Source organism: Dendrobates tinctorius, unplaced genomic scaffold (genome assembly GCF_039654945.1).
Source record: "Dendrobates tinctorius isolate UK_male_01 unplaced genomic scaffold, ASM3965494v1 ptg000303l, whole genome shotgun sequence".
Classification (NCBI taxonomy): Eukaryota; Metazoa; Chordata; class Amphibia; order Anura; family Dendrobatidae; genus Dendrobates; species Dendrobates tinctorius.
This window is the reverse complement of record NW_027361970.1, coordinates 4,321,542-4,345,528: the sequence shown is the minus strand read 5'-3', so window position 1 is coordinate 4,345,528 and position 23,987 is coordinate 4,321,542. Positions and strand designations below refer to the sequence as shown.

Sequence of the window (23,987 nt, the reverse complement as noted above, 5' to 3'; positions counted from 1 at the left end):
TGACCATTACGTTTTGCTGTCAGAAGGTCATTTGTCACTTTGATGAATGCAGTTTCAGTCGAATGTAGGGGGCGGAAGCCGGACTGTGAAGTGTCTAGAAGGGAGTGAGTGGAGAGGTAACGGGTAAGGCGGGAGTAGACAAGGCGCTCCAAAAGTTTAGAGATGAAGGGGAGACTGGAGACTGGTCTGTAGTTGTTTGTGCAGGATGGGTCGAGAGCGGGTTTCTTTAGTAATGGAGTAACGATGGCGTGTTTGAAGGAGGATGGAAAAATGCCCGAGGAGAGGGAGAGATTAAAGATTGTAGTAAGGTGGGTTGTGACGACTGGAGAGAGAGACTGGAGGAGATGTGAGGGAATGGGATCGGTAGTGCATGTAGTCGGACGAGAAGAAGAGAGGAGTCTGGAGACTTCTTCTTCTGTGATGGGATCAAATGTGGAAAGTGAGCCAGGGGAGATGCAGGAAGGGATGGGAGTCACAGCACTTGGTGGTTGGGAGCAGATTTCCTGAGGGATATTATCTATTTTTTCTGTAAAGTGGGAGGCCAGGTCATCAGCACAAATTTCAGTAATAGGGGCTTGTGCTTTTGGCCTGAGGAGGGAGTGAAAAGTGTCAAAAAGTTTATTGGGGTTGTTGGCTAGTGAGGAGATCAGGGTGGTGAAGTAGGTCTGTTTGGCGAGGTGAAGGGCAGAGTTGTAGGTTCTTAACATAAATTTGAAGTGGATGAAGTCTTCTGGTGTGCGGGTTTTTCTCCATAGGCGTTCAGCACTCCTAGAGCATCGCTGGAGAAGTTTAGTTTGCGATGTGAGCCAAGGCTGTTTTACTCTGTGCTTGGAGGTTCTGAGGGTGAGGGGAGCTACTTGGTCAAGGGTGCTTCTAAGAGTGTCGTTGTAGTGATGAACAGCCAGGTTAGGACAGGAAAAAGAGGAGATTGGGGACAGTGATGAGTGTAGGGAGTCTGAAAGTGTCTGAGGGTTAATGGCTTGTAGATTTCTGACTGTGTGGTAGGTAGGAGTGAGCTGGGGTGGGCGAGGATTTGTGAGCATGAAGGAGAGAATGTTGTGGTCAGAGAATGGAAGCGGTGAGTTATTTAGGTGGGAAATTGAGCAGAGCCGGACAAAGACCAGATGAAGGGTGTTACCGTCCTTGTGTGTCTCAGAGGTTGAAAGCTGCGAGAGGCCTAGAGAGGTGGTTAGTGATAGAAGCTGGGATGCAGATGTAGAACTAGGGCTGTTAATGGGGATGTTGAAGTCTCCCAGGATAAGGGTTGGAAGTTCTGAGGACAGGAAGTGCCGCAGCCAGGCTGAAAAGTGGTCAAGGAAGTGGGTGGGTGAGACTGGGGCCCGGTATATGACCGCTACTCAGAGGGAGAGGGGACGGAAGAGCCTGATGGTGTGGACCTCAAAAGAAGGGAATAAGGGTGATGGAACTGGGGGGATGACCTGGAAAGTGCATTGTGGGGACAGGAGTATGCCGACTCCACCACCATGTCTGTTTGTGGGTCTCGGGGAGTGGGAGAATTGTAAGCCACTGTAGGAAATGGCAGCAGGAGAGGCAGTGTCAGAATCCTGAATCCAGGTTTCAGTGAGGGCCAACAGATTGAGAGTTGTTCAGAAAGTAGTTGTGTAGGAAAGGAAGCTTGTTACAAGCAGACCGTGGATTCCAGAGGGCACAATTAAAAGATTGAGATGAGGGAGTGCAAGTAATTTTAATAAGATTATTATGGTTTCGATATGAGGTAAGGTAGGGGTTGAGGTTGGGGGATGGTGGACCAGGGTGGACCATGGGTTCAGAACAAATTTCTGAACCCATGCAATGTGATACGGTTTTGTCTTGGGCGCAACGTCAGGAGTTTAGAAGGCGTAATAAGTTATGCTTCTTTTGTGGGGGCGCCTCTCATGTTATTTCTGTCTGCCCTAAACGACAAAAGCGTTTTCCTCACTCATTTGCCATGGGCAGTGTACAGCCTAAGTTCCTTTTGGCGATTACTCTGATCTGCTCCTTGTCTACATTTTCCGCTAAGGCCTTTGTTGATTCAGGAGCAGCTTTGAATCTGATGGATTTGGACTTTGCTAAATGTTGTGGTTTTCCCATGATACCCTGCAGACTCCTATTCCTTTGAGGGGTATTGATGCTACTCCTTTGGCGGAGAATAAACCCCAGTTTTGGACCCAGGTGATAATGCAAGTTGCCCCGGACCACCAAGAAAATTGTAAATTTTTTGGTGCTGCACAATCTGCATGATATTATTGTTCTGGGTTTTCCTTGGTTGCAAACTCATAATTCTGTTTTGGATTGGAAATCTCTGTCTGTGGTGAGTTGGGGTTGTCAATGTGTACTTAGTGACACTCCTGCTTTCTCCACCTCTCCCCAGTCTCATCATATTCCTATTTGGCTGATTTTTCTGATGAATTTAGTGAGAGTAAGTCTGCATCTTTGCCTCCTCATAGGAGTTATGATTGTGCAACTGAGTTAATGCCCGGGTGTAAATTTCCCAAGGGTCGGCTTTTCAACTTATCGGTACCCGAACATGATGCTATGCGATCTTATCTCAAGGAGTCGTTGGAGAAGGGTTATATCAGACAGTGTACAAACAGACACACATTGCTCCGCACAGTATACACACACACACATTTCTCTGCAGTGTACACACACACATTGCTCCGCACAGTATACACACACATTGCTCTGCAGTGTACACACACACATTGCTCTGCAGTGTACACATACACATTGCTCTGCAGTGTACACATACACATTGCTCTGCAGTGTACACATACACATTGCTCCGCACAGTGTACACACACACATTGCTCTGCACAGTGTACACACACACACTGCTCTGCACAGTGTACACACACACACACTGCTCTGCACAGTGTACACACACATTGCTCTGCACAGTGTACACACACACATTGCTCTGCACAGTGTACACACACACATTGCTCTGCACAGTGTACACACACACATTGCTCTGCACAGTGTACACACACACACTGCTCTGCACAGTGTACACACACACACTGCTCTGCACAGTGTACACACACACACTGCTCTGCACAGTGTACACACACACACTGCTCTGCACAGTGTACACACACACATTGCTCTGCACAGTGTACACACACACATTGCTCTGCACAGTGTACACATGTAGGGAAGGTGACCTGACGGACAGACCTGTCAGTATAGAGAAGGAAAGGTTTGCACAGTGTAGGTAGGTGTCAGTTATTACAGTGGGGAAACGGCTAGGAAAGTGTAGTGGATGTGCAGTACCTGAGTTGACCATTAGAAGGCAGGGAGGAGTGTGAGCAAAGGACTTGACATCAGCTTAGGGCTTAGGAAACCGTTGGTCATGGGGGGCGGAGTTACAGGGACCGGGAAAGATATAAATTTGAAGGAGGGTTCCAGAAAGTTCCAGTCCCCAGAGGGAGCTCAGGTGACAGGAGGACTATGGCAGTCTGTGCACTCTGAGGAGAACCGAACCAGGGGGACTGAGGAGAGAGAACGTCAAGGGGGTGGTCCTGACAGGAAGAACCGCAGAAGAGACAAGACACTGGGTGTAGGACACCGTATTTGACACGACACCTGATCAGTGGAAGCGCTGTTGGTTTATGGGCCTAAGGCGGCCACAGTGACGGACCTGTCAGGTGCGTCGACGAGTGAAGAGGGGACGGTGTATGCATACACATCCCCAGTATAGAGTACGGTGTGTGAGAAGCGGCCCTGGAAACGGAGGGCCGTGAGGTGAAGAAAGTGCGGTGTGCTCTGAGGCCATCAGGCGGACGGCGAGTGAAATAAACTTGGACCTGTTGCACCCAGAATCTGCCTCCATCTCGTCTCTTTTGTCTCTGTGCGGTAAAGAGAGGGACCACCCCCCAGCTCGGCCCACCGACCCTACACATTGCTCTGCAGAGTGTACACACACACATTGCTCTGCAGAGTGTACACACACACATTGCTCTGCACAGTGTACACACACACACTGCTCTGCACAGTGTACACACACACATTGCTCTGCAGTGTACACACACACATTGCTCTGCACAGTGTACACACACACTGCTCTGCAGAATGTACACACACACATTGCTCTGCACAGTGTACACACACACATTTCTCTGCACAGTGTACACACACACATTGCTCTGCACAGTGTACACACACACACTGCTCTGCACAGTGTACACACACACACTGCTCTGCACAGTGTACACACACACATATTGCTCTGCAGAGTGTACACACACACATATTGCTCTGCACAGTGTACACACACACATTGCTCTGGTGTATACACACACACTGCTCTGCAGAGTGTACACACACACACATATTGCTCTGCACAGTGTACACACACATTGCTCTGCACAGTGCGCACACACACATTGCTCTGCACAGTGCACACACACACACATTGCTCTGCACAGTGTACACACACATTGCTCTGCACAGTGTACACACACACACACATTGCTCTGCACAGTGCGCACACACACACACATTGCTCTGCAGAGTGCACACACACACACATTGCTCTGCACAGTGTACACACACATTGCTCTGCACAGTGCACACACACACATTGCTCTGCACAGTGCACACACACACATTGCTCTGCACAGTGCACACACACACATTGCTCTGCACAGTGCACACACACACATTGCTCTGCACAGTGCACACACACACATTGCTCTGCACAGTGCACACACACACATTGCTCTGCACAGTGCACACACACACATTGCTCTGCACAGTGTAGACACACACACATTGCTCTGCACAGTGTAGAAACACACACTGCTCTGCAGAGTGTACACACACACATTGCTCTGCACAGTGGACACACATTGCTCTGCAAAGTACACACACACATTGCTCTGCAGTGTAGACACACACACATTGCTCTGCAGTGTAAACCCACACTGCTCTGCACAGTGTACACACACATTGCTCTGCAAAGTGTACACACTGCTCTGCACAGTGTAGACACACAAACATTGCTCTGCAAAGTGTACACACATTGCTCTGCACAGTGCACACACACACATTGCTCTGCACAGTGTAGACACACACTGCTCTGCACAGTGTACACACACTGCTCTGCACAGTGTACACACACACATTGCTCTGCACAGTGTACACACACACTGCTCTGCACAGTGTACACACACATATTGCTCTGCAGTGTACACACACACATTGCTCTGCACAGTGTACACACACATATTGCTCTGCACAGTGCACACACACACATTGCTCTGCACAGTGTAGACACACACACTTTGCTCTGCACAGTGTACACACACTGCTCTGCACAGTGTAGACACACACACATTGCTCTGCAAAGTGCACACACACACTGCTCTGCACAGTGTAGACACACACTGCTCTGCAGTGTACACACACTGCTCTGCAGAGTGTACACACACACATTGCTCTGCAGTGGACACACATTGCTCTGCAAAGTATACACACACATTGCTCTGCAGTGTAGACACACACACATTGCTCTGCAGTGTAAACCCACACTGCTCTGCACAGTGTACACACACATTGCTCTGCAAAGTGTACACACTGCTCTGCACAGTGTAGACACACAAACATTGCTCTGCAAAGTGTACACACATTGCTCTGCACAGTGTACACACACACATTGCTCTGCACAGTGTACACACACACATTGCTCTGCACAGTGTACACACACACATTGCTCTGCACAGTGTACACACACACATTGCTCTGCACAGTGTACACACACACACATTGCTCTGCACAGTGTAGACACACACACATTGCTCTGCACAGTGTAGACACACACACATTGCTCTGCACAGTGTAGACACACACACATTGCTCTGCACAGTGTAGAGACACACACATTGCTCTGCACAGTGTAGACACACACACATTGCTCTGCAAAGTGCACACACACACACTGCTCTGCACAGTGTAGACACACACTGCTCTGCAGTGTACACACACTGCTCTGCACAGTGTAGACACACACATTGCTCTGCACAGTGTACACACACACATTGCTCTGCACAGTGTACACACACACATTGCTCTGCACAGTGTACACACACACATTGCTCTGCACAGTGTACACACACACACTGCTCTGCACAGTGTACACACACACACTGCTCTGCACAGTGTACACACACACATTGCTCTGCACAGTGTACACACACACATTGCTCTGCACAGTGTACACACACACTGCTCTGCACAGTGTAGACACACATACTGCTCTGCAGTGTACACACACACATTGCTCTGCACAGTGTACACACACACATTGCTCTGCACAATGTACACACACACATTGCTCTGCACAGTGTACACACACATTGCTCTTCACAATGTAACACACACTGCTCTGCACAGTGTACACACACACATTGCTCTGCACAATGTACACACACACACTGCTCTGCACAATGTACACACACACACTGCTCTGCACAGTGCACACACACACTGCTCTGCACAGTGCACACACACACTGCTCTGCACAGTGCACACACACACTGCTCTGCACAGTGCACACACACACTGCTCTGCACAGTGCACACACACTGCTCTGCACAGTGCACACACACACTGCTCTGCACAATGTACACACACATTGCTCTGCAGTGTACACACACACATTGCTCTGCACAGTGTACACACACACATTGCTCTGCACAGTGCACACACACACACTGCTCTGCACAGTGCACACACACACTGCTCTGCACAGTGCACACACACACACACTGCTCTGCACAGTGCACACACGCACAGTGCACACACACACACTGCTCTGCACAGTGCACACACACATTGCTCTGCACAGTGCACACACACATTGCTCTGCACAGTGCACACACACATTGCTCTGCACAGTGCACACACACACATTGCTCTGCACAGTGTACACACACACACTGCTCTGCACAGTGTACACACACACACATTGCTCTGCACAGTGTACACACACACATTGCTCTGCACAGTGCACACACACACATTGCTCTGCACAGTGCACACACACACATTGCTCTGCACAGTGTACACACACACACTGCTCTGCACAGTGTACACACACACATTGCTCTGCACAGTGTACACACACACATTGCTCTGCACAGTGCACACACACACATTGCTCTGCACAGTGTAGACACACACACATTGCTCTGCACAGTGTAGACACACACACATTGCTCTGCACAGTGTAGACACACACACATTGCTCTGCACAGTGTAGAGACACACACATTGCTCTGCACAGTGTAGACACACACACATTGCTCTGCAAAGTGCACACACACACACTGCTCTGCACAGTGTAGACACACACTGCTCTGCAGTGTACACACACTGCTCTGCACAGTGTAGACACACACATTGCTCTGCACAGTGTACACACACACATTGCTCTGCACAGTGTACACACACACACTGCTCTGCACAGTGTACACACACACACTGCTCTGCACAGTGTACACACACACATTGCTCTGCACAGTGTACACACACACATTGCTCTGCACAGTGTACACACACACATTGCTCTGCACAGTGTACACACACACTGCTCTGCACAGTGTAGACACACATACTGCTCTGCACAGTGTACACACACACATTGCTCTGCACAGTGTACACACACACATTGCTCTGCACAATGTACACACACACATTGCTCTGCACAGTGTACACACACATTGCTCTTCACAATGTAACACACACTGCTCTGCACAGTGTACACACACACATTGCTCTGCACAATGTACACACACACTGCTCTGCACAATGTACACACACACACTGCTCTGCACAATGTACACACACACACTGCTCTGCACAGTGCACACACACACTGCTCTGCACAGTGCACACACACACTGCTCTGCACAGTGCACACACACACTGCTCTGCACAGTGCACACACACTGCTCTGCACAGTGCACACACACACTGCTCTGCACAATGTACACACACATTGCTCTGCAGTGTACACACACACATTGCTCTGCACAGTGTACACACACACATTGCTCTGCACAGTGCACACACACACACTGCTCTGCACAGTGCACACACACACTGCTCTGCACAGTGCACACACACACACTGCTCTGCACAGTGCACACACACACTGCTCTGCACAGTGCACACACACACACACTGCTCTGCACAGTGCACACACACATTGCTCTGCACAGTGCACACACACATTGCTCTGCACAGTGCACACACACACATTGCTCTGCACAGTGCACACACACACATTGCTCTGCACAGTGCACACACACACATTGCTCTGCACAGTGCACACACACACTGCTCTGCACAATGTACACACACACTGCTCTGCACAATGTACACACACACTGCTCTGCACAGTGTACACACACACTGCTCTGCACAGTGTACACACACACATTGCTCTGCACAGTGTACACACACACATTGCTCTGCACAGTGTACACACACACATTGCTCTGCACAGTGTACACACACACACTGCTCTGCACAGTGTACACACACACACATTGCTCTGCACAGTGTACACACACACATTGCTCTGCACAGTGTACACACACACATTGCTCTGCACAGTGCACACACACACATTGCTCTGCACAGTGTACACACACACATTGCTCTGCACAGTGTACACACACACACTGCTCTGCACAGTGTACACACACACACTGCTCTGCACAGTGTACACACACACTGCTCTGCACAGTGTACACACACACATTGCTCTGCACAGTGTACACACACACATTGCTCTGCACAGTGTACACACACACATTGCTCTGCACAGTGCACACACACACATTGCTCTGCACAGTGCACACACACACATTGCTCTGCACAGTGTACACACACACACTGCTCTGCACAGTGTACACACACACACTGCTCTGCACAGTGTACACACACACTGCTCTGCACAGTGTACACACACACATTGCTCTGCACAGTGCACACACACACATTGCTCTGCACAGTGCACACACACACATTGCTCTGCACAATGTACACACACACTGCTCTGCACAATGTACACACACACTGCTCTGCACAGTGTACACACACACATTGCTCTGCACAGTGTACACACACACATTGCTCTGCACAGTGTACACACACACATTGCTCTGCACAGTGTACACACACACATTGCTCTGCACAGTGTACACACACACATTGCTCTGCACAGTGTACACACACACATTGCTCTGCACAGTGTACACACACACATTGCTCTGCACAGTGTACACACACACACTGCTCTGCACAGTGTACACACACACACATTGCTCTGCACAGTGTACACACACACACATTGCTCTGCACAGTGTACACACACACATTGCTCTGCACAGTGCACACACACACATTGCTCTGCACAGTGCACACACACACATTGCTCTGCACAGTGTACACACACACACTGCTCTGCACAGTGTACACACACACACTGCTCTGCACAGTGTACACACACACACTGCTCTGCACAGTGTACACACACACATTGCTCTGCACAGTGCACACACACACATTGCTCTGCACAGTGTACACACACACATTGCTCTGCACAGTGTACACACACACATTGCTCTGCACAGTGTACACACACACATTGCTCTGCACAGTGTACACACACACATTGCTCTGCACAGTGTACACACACACACACTGCTCGCTCAGCTGCCTCCCCGCGCCTCCAGCCCATTGTTCCTTTCCGCCTGTGTCTGTCCCTTTAAGTGGAGGGGCCGGTCCTGGAGGAAGTGACGGCCTCAGAGCCGCCGCCTGGGGGAGAACATCCCGAGATCCGAGTCCGGCCCGGGATAGACGCGGCGGCCGGAGCGGATGAGGACGGAGCTGTGCTGGGGCGGACGGGCCGGGGGCAGAGGATTCCCAGGACGGGCAGCCGATGTCACATCTGCTCCGGGTGAGTGCGGTGGTCCCGGCTCCTGCTCCTCCCGGGGTGTCCTCGCTCTGATTTATGACAGTGACAACTGCGGTGCAACCATCGAGAGATGCATCACACGTCCTGCCTGAGCGTGGCCATCCGAGGGGGTCACATGCCTGACCCCCACTGTGCCACAAGCAGAACCCCATCCATCAGAGCCTACACCTCTGCACCCATATGTGCTGAGAGCCCGTCATCCACACGTGCAGAGGGTGACTGCTATGGATGTGGCCCCTGAGGCGTCAATTTATGGAGCATTATATCTTTATTATCAACATTTGCCGTATAGCGGAGCACAAGCTATTATCAGCCACGGCCGGCAGCTCGCGAGGTGTCCTACCTTCAGGTATCGGGACTGTATGACACATCATCTGTGATATCAGGAGATCTCTATCTGCTCCCCTAAAAGATAGAGGTCCCACTCCTGGGGGGCTCGGTCGGATGCCCTACAGGTCCCACCACTGCTCACTCCTGGGGGGCTCGGTCGGATGCACTACAGGTCCCACCACTGCTCACTCCTGGAGGGCTCGGTCGGATGCCCTACAGGTCCCACCACTGCTCACTCCTGGAGGGCTCGGTCGGATGCCCTACAGGTCCCACCACTGCCCACTCCTGGGGGGCTCGGTCGGATGCCCTACAGGTCCCACCACTGCCCACTCCTGGGGGGCTCGGTCGGATGCCCTACAGGTCCCACCACTGCTCACTCCTGGAGGGCTCGGTCGGATGCCCTACAGGTCCCACCACTGCCCCCTCTTGCGGGGCTCGGCCGGATGCCCTACAGGTCCCACCACTGCCCCCTCTTGCGGGGCTCGGCCGGATGCCCTACAGGTCCCACCACTGCCCCCTCTTGCGGGGCTCGGCCGGATGCCCTACAGGTCCCACCACTGCCCTCTTCAGCTGGCTCGTCCGGATGCACAAGTTTTTGTGTCGCCACATTACTAAACCGTAATGTGCCTGTTCTCGGTCCTGCTCAGGATACCCCAATGCTCTGCCCGTCCTCAGTCCTGCCCTGGCACCGTATTACTCAGGATGACCCAATGCTCTGCCCGTTCTCTGTCCTTCCCTGGCACCGTTTTACTCAGGATGCCCCAATGCTCTGCCCGTTCTCGGTCCTGCCCTTGCACCGTATTACTCAGGATGACCCAATGCTCTGCCCGTTGTCGGTCCTGCCCTGGCACCGTATTACTCGGGATTCTCCAATGCTCTGCCCGTTGTCGGTCCTGCCCTGGCACCGTATTGCTCGGGATTCTCCAATGCTCTGCCCGTTGTCGGTCCTGCCCTGGCACCGTATTGCTCGGGATGCTCCAATGCTCTGCCCGTTGTCGGTCCTGCCCTGGCACCGTATTGCTCGGGATGCTCCAATGCTCTGCCCGTTGTCTGTCCTGCCCTGGCACCGTATTACTCAGGATGCCCCAATGCTCTGCCCGTTGTCGGTCCTGTCCTGGCACCGTATTACTCAGGATGCTCCAATGCTCTGCCCGTTGTCGGTCCTGTCCTGGCACCGTATTACTCAGGATGCCCCAATGCTCTGCCCGTTGTCGGTCCTGTCCTGGCACCGTATTACTCAGGATGCTCCAATGCTCTGCCCGTTGTCGGTCCTGCCCTGGCACCGTATTGCTCGGCATTCTCCAATGCTCTGCCCGTTGTCGGTCCTGCCCTGGCACCGTATTGCTCAGGATTCTCCAATGCTCTGCCCGTTGTCGGTCCTGCCCTGGCACCGTATTGCTCGGGATGCTCCAATGCTCTGCCCGTTGTCGGTCCTGCCCTGGCACTGTATTACTAAGTATTTCCCAATGCCCTGCCCGTTCCCGGTCCTGCCCTGGCACCGTATTACTCAGGATGCTCCAATGCTCTGCCCGTTCCCGGTCCTGCCCTGGCACCATATTGCTCAGGATGCCAATGCTCTGCCCGTTGTCGGTCCTTCCCTGGCACCCAGTGATCTGACCGCGGCACATGCTGTAACGCTGTGGTGTCCTGTGACTGCAGCACTTTCTGCGCCATTTCTCCATGATGATCTGGTCTTGTCACTGACTATAACGCTGTCTCCTTTTGAGGAGCGTTGGTGGTATTTGTGGTGTAGGTCAGTGACAGATGTGGCGCTTGGCCTGTGTCCAGTCTTCTGTCAGATCTTCATCTGTCTCCCATTTTCCCATCGTTGTGTAATCTGCCCACAGTTTCCTCATCTGTTATTTTGCTCTCAGAACTTTCCTTTGTATTGTGTAACTTTCTGTTTTGGGGTGTGCAGGTCCAGGCACGGCTTGTGTTGTGCCCTCGCCAGGGTTAGTATTTGGGCTTCTCCTCACATTTCAGGCTTTGCTTTTTTATTTCTACCACTAAGTTTGTTTTTTCCTTTCTGCAGTTTTCCCCAGCACTGCTCGCCTTGCTGCCTGGTGATGTGTCCTCTGGTAGCAGCCAGACATTTCTTGTGGCTGTTGTCGTTGCTGTGGTACTGTAGAACAAGCCTCGGAGAGCTGAAGGTCCGTGTCCGTCTGGAAGATGGTCAGGTAGCAGAGGAGAGCCTGCAGGCGGACATTGAGAGGGACTGTATCACCCTGGAGTTCCGGAAGGCTGATGGCACTTTTATCACCTACCTGGCAGACTTCAGACAGGTGAGCGCCGGTGTGATGGAGCTTGACCATGGTAATGGTGGCTGCAAAGTAATATGAGATGGAGGGAAATCTTGTAGAATCCTCCTTCACTAACCTGCCGTCGTCATTGTGGGTGCTGCTCTTCTGGAACTGCATTGTTGGCAGATTCGCCTTGTGTCTGCAGTCCGCCTCTGATTCCCTGCTGCCTGTGGTTTGGATGCCAGGAATCACCTGTCGGGCTCTGTCACTACAGAGAGATTTTGGCTCTAAATGATGGGTTATGAGAAGTTCGTTTTTATGTCAAGAAAATTTCATCTTGTTTTCTGCCAGTGAGAATTTTCTACCCTTACCACCTGTGTGTGATGTCCCCACACTGTGGGCAATGTTCACACACTGTGTACGTGCTCGGAAAATTCCATAAAGTTTCACTACTGAACTCAAGTGCGTTAAATCCTATCTGGATAGTAAATGTGTAGTATAGTATCCTCAGGAGAGTCGATCAGTGTCTGTGCGGAGTCCTACTGATCACAATATCAAGAATCCCATGTCCTGAGTTTGACTGTTGCGGTGGTATGTAGTTGGCCGTCTCTGTCATCCCACAGACTTTTAAATGAAGCAGATTTGCAATCCGTGCTCCGTTCACCTTCCCGCTATATGTGGGGGTCTGAGCTGTGGAACGCCCCACAATCACATTTATTAGGTGAGAAGTATTGGTTATGGGAAAACCCATTCATGGTCTCCTATAGAGAAACCGATCAGTATCCAACAGTCGAGTCCCACTCCGACCAGCTATCACCCATCACCACAGGGGGAATTAAAGGTTTAGGGCTCATGCAGATGGCTGTGGAGCTCGGTCTGATTTCGGACAACAGTTTACGGACTAGCTGCGGCTTTCCCGACCTGAGCCTAACGGCTTCATATAATTGAGTCTCTTGGGCTCAGTTTTGGAAACCTGCAGCCAGTCCGAGCATTAGTGGTCCGTGCTTGTACGTCTGAATGAGCCATTACAGTTTCCATTGAGAATGCATACAAGTACTTGTCTCTTCACCCGTCGTTGCCACTTACATTTTCTGAGTAGGAAATCTCTGAGAAGGTCAGGATAGACCTTTAGAGACTAATGCGCCTGGTTCTTCTCCTTCATACTGGCAGGAGATTTCCCCATGTTGTGGGAGATGACATGGCAACCGGTCACTGAGGAAACCAACCTCGTGATGGAGACATTTGTCACTCTGCGAGCTGTAAAACCAGCAAGTCAGGGGGTCACCAGATTTACGGAAGCTGCTGGTGGTTTCTTTCTTCCTTTTGGCAAGACTTTCCAGCACTTACAACATATTTATAAGGGTTCAGAAAATCAGATAACAAGGCCTACTGAATGACCGCCTGGATTACCTTGGCATGTGTGCCCCTTGTTGGAGGTCGGTGCCTGGGTACATGCGCTCTGATGACACACCGCCCGTGAGGCTCCTGACCCAAGCTCCACTGCTTCGTATAAGTCTAGGAGACTGTAGAGTGCAGGTCAGAAGTCTCACCGTCAGCGCAAACTGCAAGACATGGATGTGTGAATTCAGCTTAAGTCCGTGTCTGACCCCTTAATCAACTTTACAAGAGAACCAGAGATATTAGCCAAAGTGGCCACCTATCATATCCCGACACATGCTGCTAGAATCGTTATAGGGTCGAGTATGGACTCAGGGTTGAAACCACCTCTAGGTGAGATTGTTTTCTTGGGTCGGTTTCACACATGATTATTTTTTTTTTCGTATGTGAAAAGCAGACACTTTCATCAGTGTATGGTCAGTGTGCTGGTTTTTATCATCAGTTTCATCAGTTCTTCTCATATGCAAAAAAAAAAAAAAAAAGTGTATTATCTCCCAACAGTCAGTGAAAAATGTCCTGCCCTCTGAGCTGGCTGATATGTCAGCGGCCTAAACACTGGCACAGGATAATAGATAAAACAGACACTTCTCCTTTTTTATTTTATCTATTGTTTTCTAGAAACTTGTTCTGCAAAAACAGCCATGTGAACAGCTCCATCGAACACATGCCCATTCCCCATGAAGTATTTGATATTACACAGCTGATTTCTATAAGGAGAATTGGTCTCTTCTTCCCCACAGTTCTGCCATACACATTATTGCTTCATTCACACATCTATGTTTCATAATATGGACTTGCAAATTCCCTTCAGAGATAACGAGGACTTGAACTCTAGTGCCACCTATGAAGTAGCAATCCTAAGAGTCACTATCAACCCTTTAAAGGGAATCTGTCACCCCTTTTTAGAGATATCATATAATGATATCATTCAATTGTGTGTCACATAAGGATTCTCTTAGTACTTTTACTTCCCCCTGACCCTGCACCTTTCATGCATAAATACCTTTTTTATATCGGTTCAGATGTATGTAAACTGCCACTGTCCGGTCCGCTGGGCGGGGCTTATTCAACTGCTCCCCCCTCCCTGTCTTGCTCTACGCATTTCTTCTTGTGTAGAGGGAGAAGTAAAAGTACTAAGAGAATCCTTATGTGACACACAATTGAATAATATCATTATATAATATCTCAAAAAAGGGGTGACAGATTCCCTTTAATCAGCCTTGCCACATGACTTAGGATGAAAGCCAAACCAGAATCACTATTTACAGACGTGTTTCAGGGTATTGCCCCTCCTCAGTGCAAAGCATGAGATCTAATTTGACTGTATGAGAGGCCACTGACTAGGGTCTAAGAGGTAACATCTCTCCTTATGGAGAGTGACATGCCACTTTAAAAGACCCCAGTCAGAGGCATCTCATACAGCCAAATGAGATGTCCTGCTTTGCACTGAGGAGGAGCAACACCCTGAAACACGTGTTTTCAAATAGGATATAGTCTAAACCAGGATCTGTCATGTGGCAAGGCTGGTTAAAGGGTGGATATTGACTGCCCTAGTGTTTAACCCTCTTCCTCTAGAAGAGGCAGTTTGCATACTTAATTTCCTAGAGAAGCATGCATGACCTATAAGTCTCCTTACACCAGCATGTCACTCCACAAGGATAGTATAGACAGTGATACACGAACCGGCCACGGGTCTCCTGACCCAAACATGACAGCCTCATATATGTGTGACTCTGGCATTATTCACATACTCCTGATGTGTTCATGCGCTTGTTATGTGATAATTGTATCCGGTTGAAAAGCTTTTCTTACAATAGATGTCTATTGATCTGTCTGGTGGGCGGCTGTACAGCTGACGCACTGTGTGTCATCGCCATTAGGTTGTCATCTTCTGTAAAAGTTGTGGGAGCCTTGGATTGTCTTTGTTACTCCCAACTTAGTGCAGATGAACGTTCTTTACTGTACATCACTCACCGCACCCAAAGGGGAGATGCTCATGTAATCGCAGTGTGGTGCCACCACTGTTGCTGGGCTTCCCCAGTCCTCACCAGTACAGACCTGGGCACCAAGCACTGGTTGTGTCTGCATGAAGCTGGAAGCGCTGCCATTGTCATATTGTGTCCCGGCAGAGGACGGGTCTGAATACCCTTCTACGTGGCCACATCTGGACTACAGATGCATCCCCCGCTCATCGCAGACGTCTCGTGTTAGCTGGAGTGTTGCTGCGGGCTTGTTGTTTGTGGGAGAAAAAAAAGATCTTCTGTTTCTGGAGTCAATAGGATCTGCCCTCGCTGTCTGGGCAGCGCCAAATGCTGTGATGTAGCTTCCATTGTGGCATTTCAGCCGTGCCAGCAATTTCACTAGAGAGAACTTATAGGTCGAGAACAAAGAAGAATAGCAAATCCAAACAATACCCTATAAAATACAGATATATTATAGTTGTAGCCAAAAGTTTTGAGACTGAAACACTTTGGTTTTCCCATAGTTTGCTTCTTTGGTGTTCTTAGATCTTTTAGGCTATGTTGTGTTTTTTTTTTTTTTCTGCAAATTTTAAGCTGCGTTTTACAGTACCACGCCATGAGATTACAGAAATCGGATACACAACCATTGTTTTTTTTTCCTGTCTAAATTGGAAAATTGCTGCGTTTTTGACAACTGTAGCATGTCACTTCTTTCAGCATTTTGTTCACCACAGCAAGCAATGAGTAAGTGCAAAAAAAACACAGGTACAGCAGCATTTATTTCTGTGATTTTGTTTAAACCATAATGTCTTGGTCTCCTGCCCTGAAAAAGGATTAGTGATATGTGTAAAAAGTAAACAGTGGTCGACCAAAGAATGAAATTAAACAATACCTGCAGCCGACCAAGGTTTGAAATTGAATAATACATGTGGCCCACCAAGGAATGAAATTAAACAATACTGACCAACTCCTGACTAACCAAAGTGTGAAAGTAAACAAAGTCCTACAAACTCAATGCTCTGCCAATGTTTTAGGTAACCTAGTGTGTTTTGTTTTTTTTTGTTTTTTTCATGAACTTTGATGTTCAGTATAGTCCTTTTTTTTTTTTTTTTTTCCACGCATAAAAAATCTTTTTCCACTAAATTTTTTTTCAAATTGCCATTTTTAATTTATTTAATACTATACTTGGTCATCAGTTATCTGTTGTATCACATTGGACTCTGTCTTCACATGAGGTTGCAGCCATATCACATTTTTCTGGGATCCAGATTGACACGGAGCAGTGCCCATTCTATGTCCCCGTGTTATTGAAGTGTCGCCTTCTGGTTTTTATTGTTTTACTACATTACAAAGTGTAAACCGTCAGTGACGTCTAATGGCGCAATAAAACTATCCGATATCTCCATTAGTATAGCCACAGTGCAGAGGTCACTGCTATATCTTTAACTCGTTAATAACCAGTCTATCTGGATCCTTAATGAATAAGCACATTATTTTTTCTTTAAAGGGAATCTGTTACCCCATTTTTGCTCTTTGAGCTGCGACCACCGCCATCAGGGGCTTATCTGCAGCATTCTGTAATGCTGCAGATAAGCCCCTGATGTAACCTGAAAGATAAGAAAAGCAAGTTGGATTATACTCACCCAAGGGCGGTCCAGTCCGGCGCCTCCCATCTTCATACGATGCCGTCCTCCTGCTTGCTCCTGCACTGGCATACTTTATGTGCCCTGTTGAGGGCAGAGTAAAGTACTGCAGTGCGCAGGTGCTGGGAAAGGTCAGAGAGGTCCGGCGCCTGCGCACTGCAGTACTCTGCCCTCAACAGGGCACATAAAGTACGCCTGTGCAGGAGCCGAGGCAGAAGTAAGAGGAGGACGTCATCGCTAGAAGATGGGAGGCACCGAACCACGACACCCATCAGACCGGACACCCGGGTTAGTATAATCTAACGCTTTTTTTTTTTTTTTTCAGGTTACATCGGGGGCTTATCTACAGCATTACAGAATGCTGTAGATAAGCCCCTGATGGCGGTGGCCGCAGCTCATACAGCAAAAATGGGGTGACAGATTCCCTTTAATGTCGACATTCCAAGTGTCGGAACTCTTTTTTTCTATATTTTTTTTTTTTTTTTTTTCTTTTTTTCTCCGTTTTGTATTTTTGAATGATACTATTTTTGAGGTGCCTGAAATGCATTGTATGTAGTGATGAGCGAGTATACTTGTTGCTCGGGTTTTTCTGAGCATGCTCAGGTGTTCTGAGTATTTGGCGTGCTCGAAGATTGTTTGTGTCGCCGCAGCTGCATGATTTGCGGCTACTAGACAGCCTGAATACATGTGAGGATCGCCTGTTGGTTATGGAATCCCCACATGAATTCAGACTGTCAAGTAGCCGCAAATCATGCAGCTGCGGCGACACAAACTAAGTCTCCGAGCAAGCCAAAATACTTTGAGATCACCCAAGCAAAGAGTATACTCGCTCATCACTAATTGTATGACTCTGTATTCCTCTTTTTATTTTCTTCTTGGTGCATTTACTATATTTTTGAGTTTTGCGTTAACAGTGTGGTTTGTGTAATCTGATATTCTCATGCTTGCTACTTTTGCAGTGACTTTTCTCTGGGAGCTATGTGGGCTTGTTTCTTTTTGGATAGATTGCAGTTTTTGTTAGTACAAACAACTTTTTGATCACTTTTAGTTCTTTAGTAGATTGAAGAATACACTGCAATGCATCTGCATTGTTTAGTTCTTTGTTTTTTACAGTACTAACTCTACAGGATAATTAGTGTGGTCTGTTTATAGTTTGGGTGGTTGTTTTACATTTATTAGTCCTACAAAGGGGCTTCAAGACACTGTTTTGGTTATACTGACTTGCAGTGTATTGGCTCATACCAATAGCCATTATCAGGTTATTGCAACCTGCAGTCACTGTGTGGTGGGCCCCGGTGGGCTGATATAGAGAACCCCTTCCCTCTTGGGTGTGTCGGTCACTGAGCATACATGGTATTTGTAGGTGGGTCCAGGCAGCATTCTTCAGTCAGGGCCTGCTGAGAGCGCCTACAGCTAGAGGGCCACAAGTCTAGGTGTGGAAATTGCCAGTAAAAATGCCACAATTAGGCCATATTTCCATACATGGCACGCAGCACCTGCCGGGTCTCATACGTCGGGATCTTGGCTGGTCCTGTAGTACAATGCTGTCATTTGACGTAAAGGCTAGATTTGGCTGCCATATCTATTCACGTGTTCGGTGTTACACGTGTCCTTCCTGTGTTAGGGGTTTACATTCCATCTAAGACTCCGTTTACACTTTGGGTGTTGGGAAAGCTTACAGGTGCATGAGCCCAACTTTCCTTGTGCCTTAATGTGCTTGGCGTATGCTGATAGTGTGCTTTTGGGGTACATGGTGTCAGTATATATTTTATTTTAGATATGTTTTACAGAAGGGGTCAATGGCTAATGGGGGGCATATAGGGGGTATACGTTTGGGGAAACTCATAATTAATATAAAAGTATAATAAGAAGTGTGAACAGCTCCCTAAAGATCTGTCGCCAGATTTATCAGTGCTTCTGCAACTTGGGTCCATCTCTAAAGCCTAAATTCTGTGGCTGGTGTACTTACTATGAAAATCCATGTCAGAATTACTTTCTAATACGCTGAAAAGTTTAACTCCATATCTTACCACCTAAGCTGACAGCTTCTCAGTGTTCCTCCTCCCTGCTGCTGTTGAATCTCGCCCTGCTCAGGACAAGCTGCAGCTGTCAGGCTGGGTGGGCTGAAACTGAATACACATGGACCTATGAGCTCTTCTACTCTGTAACTGAACTGATAAAATGCTTCTCTTACAATCAGGGTTATACAGCCATGCTGACATGGATTTTCAAGGTAAATACACCAGGCTCATCTGGTGTGAGAGATGAGTTTAATAATGTATGCAGTTGGTAATGTGAAATCTGGTGCCTGATCCACTTGAATCCAATATAAATGTATCTTTCTGGTCGTTCTGCCTTCCAAGAGGGATCTGAAAGCCAAGGTCAGCACCTTTGCGTCCACTGCAGTGTTCCTAGATTGTCTGGAATGTACGGGAAGATGAATCATGGGATCCTTCCAGCTACAATACATATATGTTTTGAGAAGCAATTCCTGCCTTGGGGCTATGTCGTTCCCCTGACGAGTAAGGCAAACAGCTCTGGAGGGAGCGCTGCGCAGAGCGGGGTGGGATGCTGGTGCTTTTGTAAGAAGTTAGAATGCGGAGTGATCAAAGCACGCCGACCATTATGTAGCTGCGAGCGTTGGAGGGTTGTGTTTTCTTTATCGGTATCCTCCGCGGTGATGGAAGTTATTGAGCTGTAATGTAGTGAGCAGCGACCTGTCCTAGAGAAAAGTCTTCTGTACACAGGCGCGCTTACAACCTGCCGCTATTCTGCACAGCTACCGTGTGAAAAATGAATTTGGGGTTAGAGCATGTTTAGATTCCAAACTTTAGTCACGTTTTCCTAGCTTCCTCAGGGTGGGCCAGGGCTGTGGAGTCGGTAAGCCAAACCTGCGACTCCGACTCCGACTCCTCAATTTCCCTTACACCGACTCCGACTCCGACTCCACGACTCCGACTCCGACTCCCACACATATTGCTTATATTTAAGTGAAAAACTTATTGTAGTACAATGTGAATCTCAGACATTTAATCATTTTTATGATCCAATAATCAAGATATTTAGATAGAACAGAATATATATTGGTGTACTACCCGGTTTTCATTCTTTTTGGTACAGATACGATATGGATAGACAGATATGGATAAATGGATAGATAGAGCAGATTTCTAATCTGCTTTTGCTATTGAAAACATTATCTATGAGCTCAAAAACCTTTCAGGTGATGCAGTTTTTTAAAAAGATGATCTGCTTTTGCAGCTGAAAAACGTATCCTCAAAAAACACAGGAAAAACGCTGTGTGTGAATGTAGCCTTAGATCAGGAATATAACAGCCATTTATAGGACATTTCATAACTTTCCCAAACTCCTATGAAAAAATATTCAGCACATCCTGCATTGAATTACTGTACCCAATTTATTATATATTTTAGGAGTCGGAGTCGGTCCATTTTATACCGACTCCAACTCCGACTCCGACTCCACCAAAATGAGCACCGACTCCACGACTCCGACTCCACAGCCCTGGGGTGGGCATGTAATGAAATTGGTTGCAAATGTAGAAACCTGGAGCGGTGGCAGGCCAGGTGAGGTTTATAGCGTATAAAGTCAGTTGTTGATGACCATCAGAGCCATAAATCGCCGTCGATTCCTCCTCTGACCTAGGTTCTTGGAGGTGCTCCCTATAAATTATACCTTTCTCTGGATTTTTTTTAAATTTAAGTGAAGTACCTCATTCAATTGAGGCCGCATCACTGATTCTGGCCCAGGTTTTCTTTTTTTTTTTTTTTTTTCTTCTGGGCCTCTCTGTTCTCAAGTTATGCTCCTTTTTAATGTCCCCTTCAACCAACTGGGGTGTACGCTACAGAACCTCATTGCTGGCAGAGCCGTGTTTTGGCCAACATCGGAACAGAAAAACGTAAACCCCAGTGAAAAGTTCTGGGGTATACACCCAGTTGGGTGAATGGGAAAATTTTCACATTTATTATCAAGGGACATAATTTTGGTAAAGAGGGGCACAGAGGAAAAAAAAACTGTTTGAGAATCGGTGGCAATTAATTGGAGGAGGAACTGTAGTTTCAGGCGGCCTTTGCTAAATGTACAGATTTTCCTGTAGTTCCCCCTGGGTAGGGCATTGTAGTAGTGTACAGTAGGTATGCATGGTTATGACCACAGACAACTAACTGCCCCTATATGAGTGGTCGTAACCATGGATACCTTGGGTAGGTCACTTTGCAGGGTATTGCAGTAGCTTATCAGGAGAACTATGCTAAATTTCCAATTGGAGGTATTTGCTAATATTATTGTTCTTGCACCTACTACATATTTGGCTAGGATCTTGGAGATGGGTTTACCCCTTAAGTTGTAGGTGCTTCTCCAATATATGAGAGATTTTGTCCCTGGACCAGAAACTGTCTGCTTTAGCTATCGGTCAAATATTTTGTCTGGATTATCTCGGTGGCAAATTTTCAGTTTTGACCAAGTTTCCATGTGATCAGAGAAGGCTTTTTGACATAGGAATAACTTATCATGGTCAATATTCCAGCACTGCAGAGCATTAGGAAAGCTTCATCAGCTTGTAGGGTAAAGACGTCCCTGGAGATGGGAGGAGAATTATGGAAAGTTCTAAATCAGCTGGATTCCGACCTTGGTGAAATAGCACAATATTGTGATTGTCAGAGGCTATTGTGGCGCCTTCATAAGGGGAGGATGATTTAGGTGGTGCTTCCTATATCATGCTCTTCAGTTTCTATACTTTTTCCGTATGGGGACACCCGACCTGTAGTCTGCCGATAAGATCTGATGTTGTACATCATTTCCCTCTCACACGCTTTCACTTATGTCACAGTATTTTCTCCCTAATCGGTTTCCCATAAGTCTTGTCCATTGTACGTTTCAGAGGAAACTGTTACTCACTCGATTAGATCTTTGTGGTTTGTGCTTTACGGAAGAGGGAATAGACAAATCCAATGTGAGTTAAGCAATCTGTGAACCAAGTAGTATGGTGGGGATTGCCAGCCCAAAATGACTGCTCAAACCAAGCACATGTGCTCTGTGAGTCTGTGGTGTGGACAAACAATTCAGGACCCCTCCACATTTACTTGTTTTCTGCCCACCTCCGCACTTCTTTGGCTTCTGTAAAACCTGAGCTGTCAATGGAGAAAGAATGGAGAACAATTAAGCAGGATGGTGTGCTGACCGGTGTCTCCCTGCAAAGTGTGCACTGAGCGCTCATACTTGGTTTCAACAATCATTTTGGGCTGACAGACCCCCTCTAATAAAAATAATAAGGCTGTAAAATTGCCCGCTATATCCGTCTCTAGAATTTCCTGCATATTCTCATTCCAGTCTTGTGGAAATTCTGAGGAGAACTTGGGTTAATCTCATGTTCATCCATATTGGTCTGGGAATCTGCTGAGGGGTTAAACCAAAACAAGAGGCAAGGTTTAAAGACCCAAACTGTGGTGTCATAAATCATATACTGGCTGCACGGTTGCAGCCATGTATATTATTCTCTGAAATGTTCTAGTATTTAAGAGAAATTACACTTTCAACATCTGGACTGGAGCCATGGCGGGAAACCGGATTAGTCCTCTGCTGCCCCCGGATGACTCTTCCCAGCGCCACTGCAGGTGAGTCACGGGTCTCCGTGGTGTGTACATAGCCAGAGACAAGCCAGTCAATCACCTGCTGCAGGGCTCTGAAGAGCCGGCCAAGGACAGATCCGGATTAGTCTGGTCTCCGGTTAGGGCCCTCATCTGGATCTTTTTAAAGTATATTTCCTCTGAAGCTCCAAAGCATTTCTGAGAATGTTTGTATACCTGGCTGTGATTTATGCTGCCTACGGTTTGGGCAGTTTGAATCACCTGACAGGTTCCCTTGGTCACCCACACCAGAGATGGCAGAAGAGAGGGAGAGGCTTCTGCTGCAGCCAGTTGTCTACAGCTTGCTGGAGGATAAGGGGGAAATGGCTGATCTGAGAGACACCAGCATGATCTCTTTAGATTTCTATGCTTGAAATGTAATTTTTTTTTTTTTTTTTTTTTTCATTGAAAAATGTAAGGGTGTGACAACACTGGGTTCTGTGTGCAGTCAGAACTGATGAGCACCTAATATCTCTTCCCACTGAAACTTCTTCTGTCGATTAACCCAATTCTATATGAAAATTTTGACTATGATCTTGGGAATGCCCAATCTCTTCTTCTTGGATTGTAAGCCAAAATGGTGCTTCGCAGAGGAAGATCCTTTATAATGAAACCATTTATCGTTAGAAAAAAGTGTACCTTTAGTTTTATTATCTCCTCAATGATCTGTCACCCCCCGACAAGAAGAAGCCAGAGTTCAAGCAGCGACACGTAAGGTGATCAGTCCCAGCCAGGCATGTGTAGTATCCGTCAGACCAGGCGTGGTACCATTGCTGGGGGGC

At 47.9% G+C, this 23,987-nt stretch overlaps 1 protein-coding gene across 2 annotated transcripts in view; it reads left to right on the top strand.

Annotated features, from left to right (window-relative positions):
- The window catches only part of OAF (out at first homolog), a 48,038-nt gene that overhangs the window by 10,058 nt on the left and 13,993 nt on the right, over positions 1-23,987 (top strand). Inside the window, exons 1-2 of one of the 2 annotated variants that reach the window (XM_073560735.1) lie at positions 9,807-9,970; positions 12,351-12,600. In XM_073560735.1, coding sequence (XP_073416836.1) covers positions 12,385-12,600 — 216 coding nt within the window. In that variant the 5' untranslated portion in view covers positions 9,807-9,970; positions 12,351-12,384. Of the gene's footprint in view, positions 1-9,806; positions 9,971-12,350; positions 12,601-23,987 lie in introns of those variants that run through there. The other variant, XM_073560734.1, reaches the window with a different exon arrangement.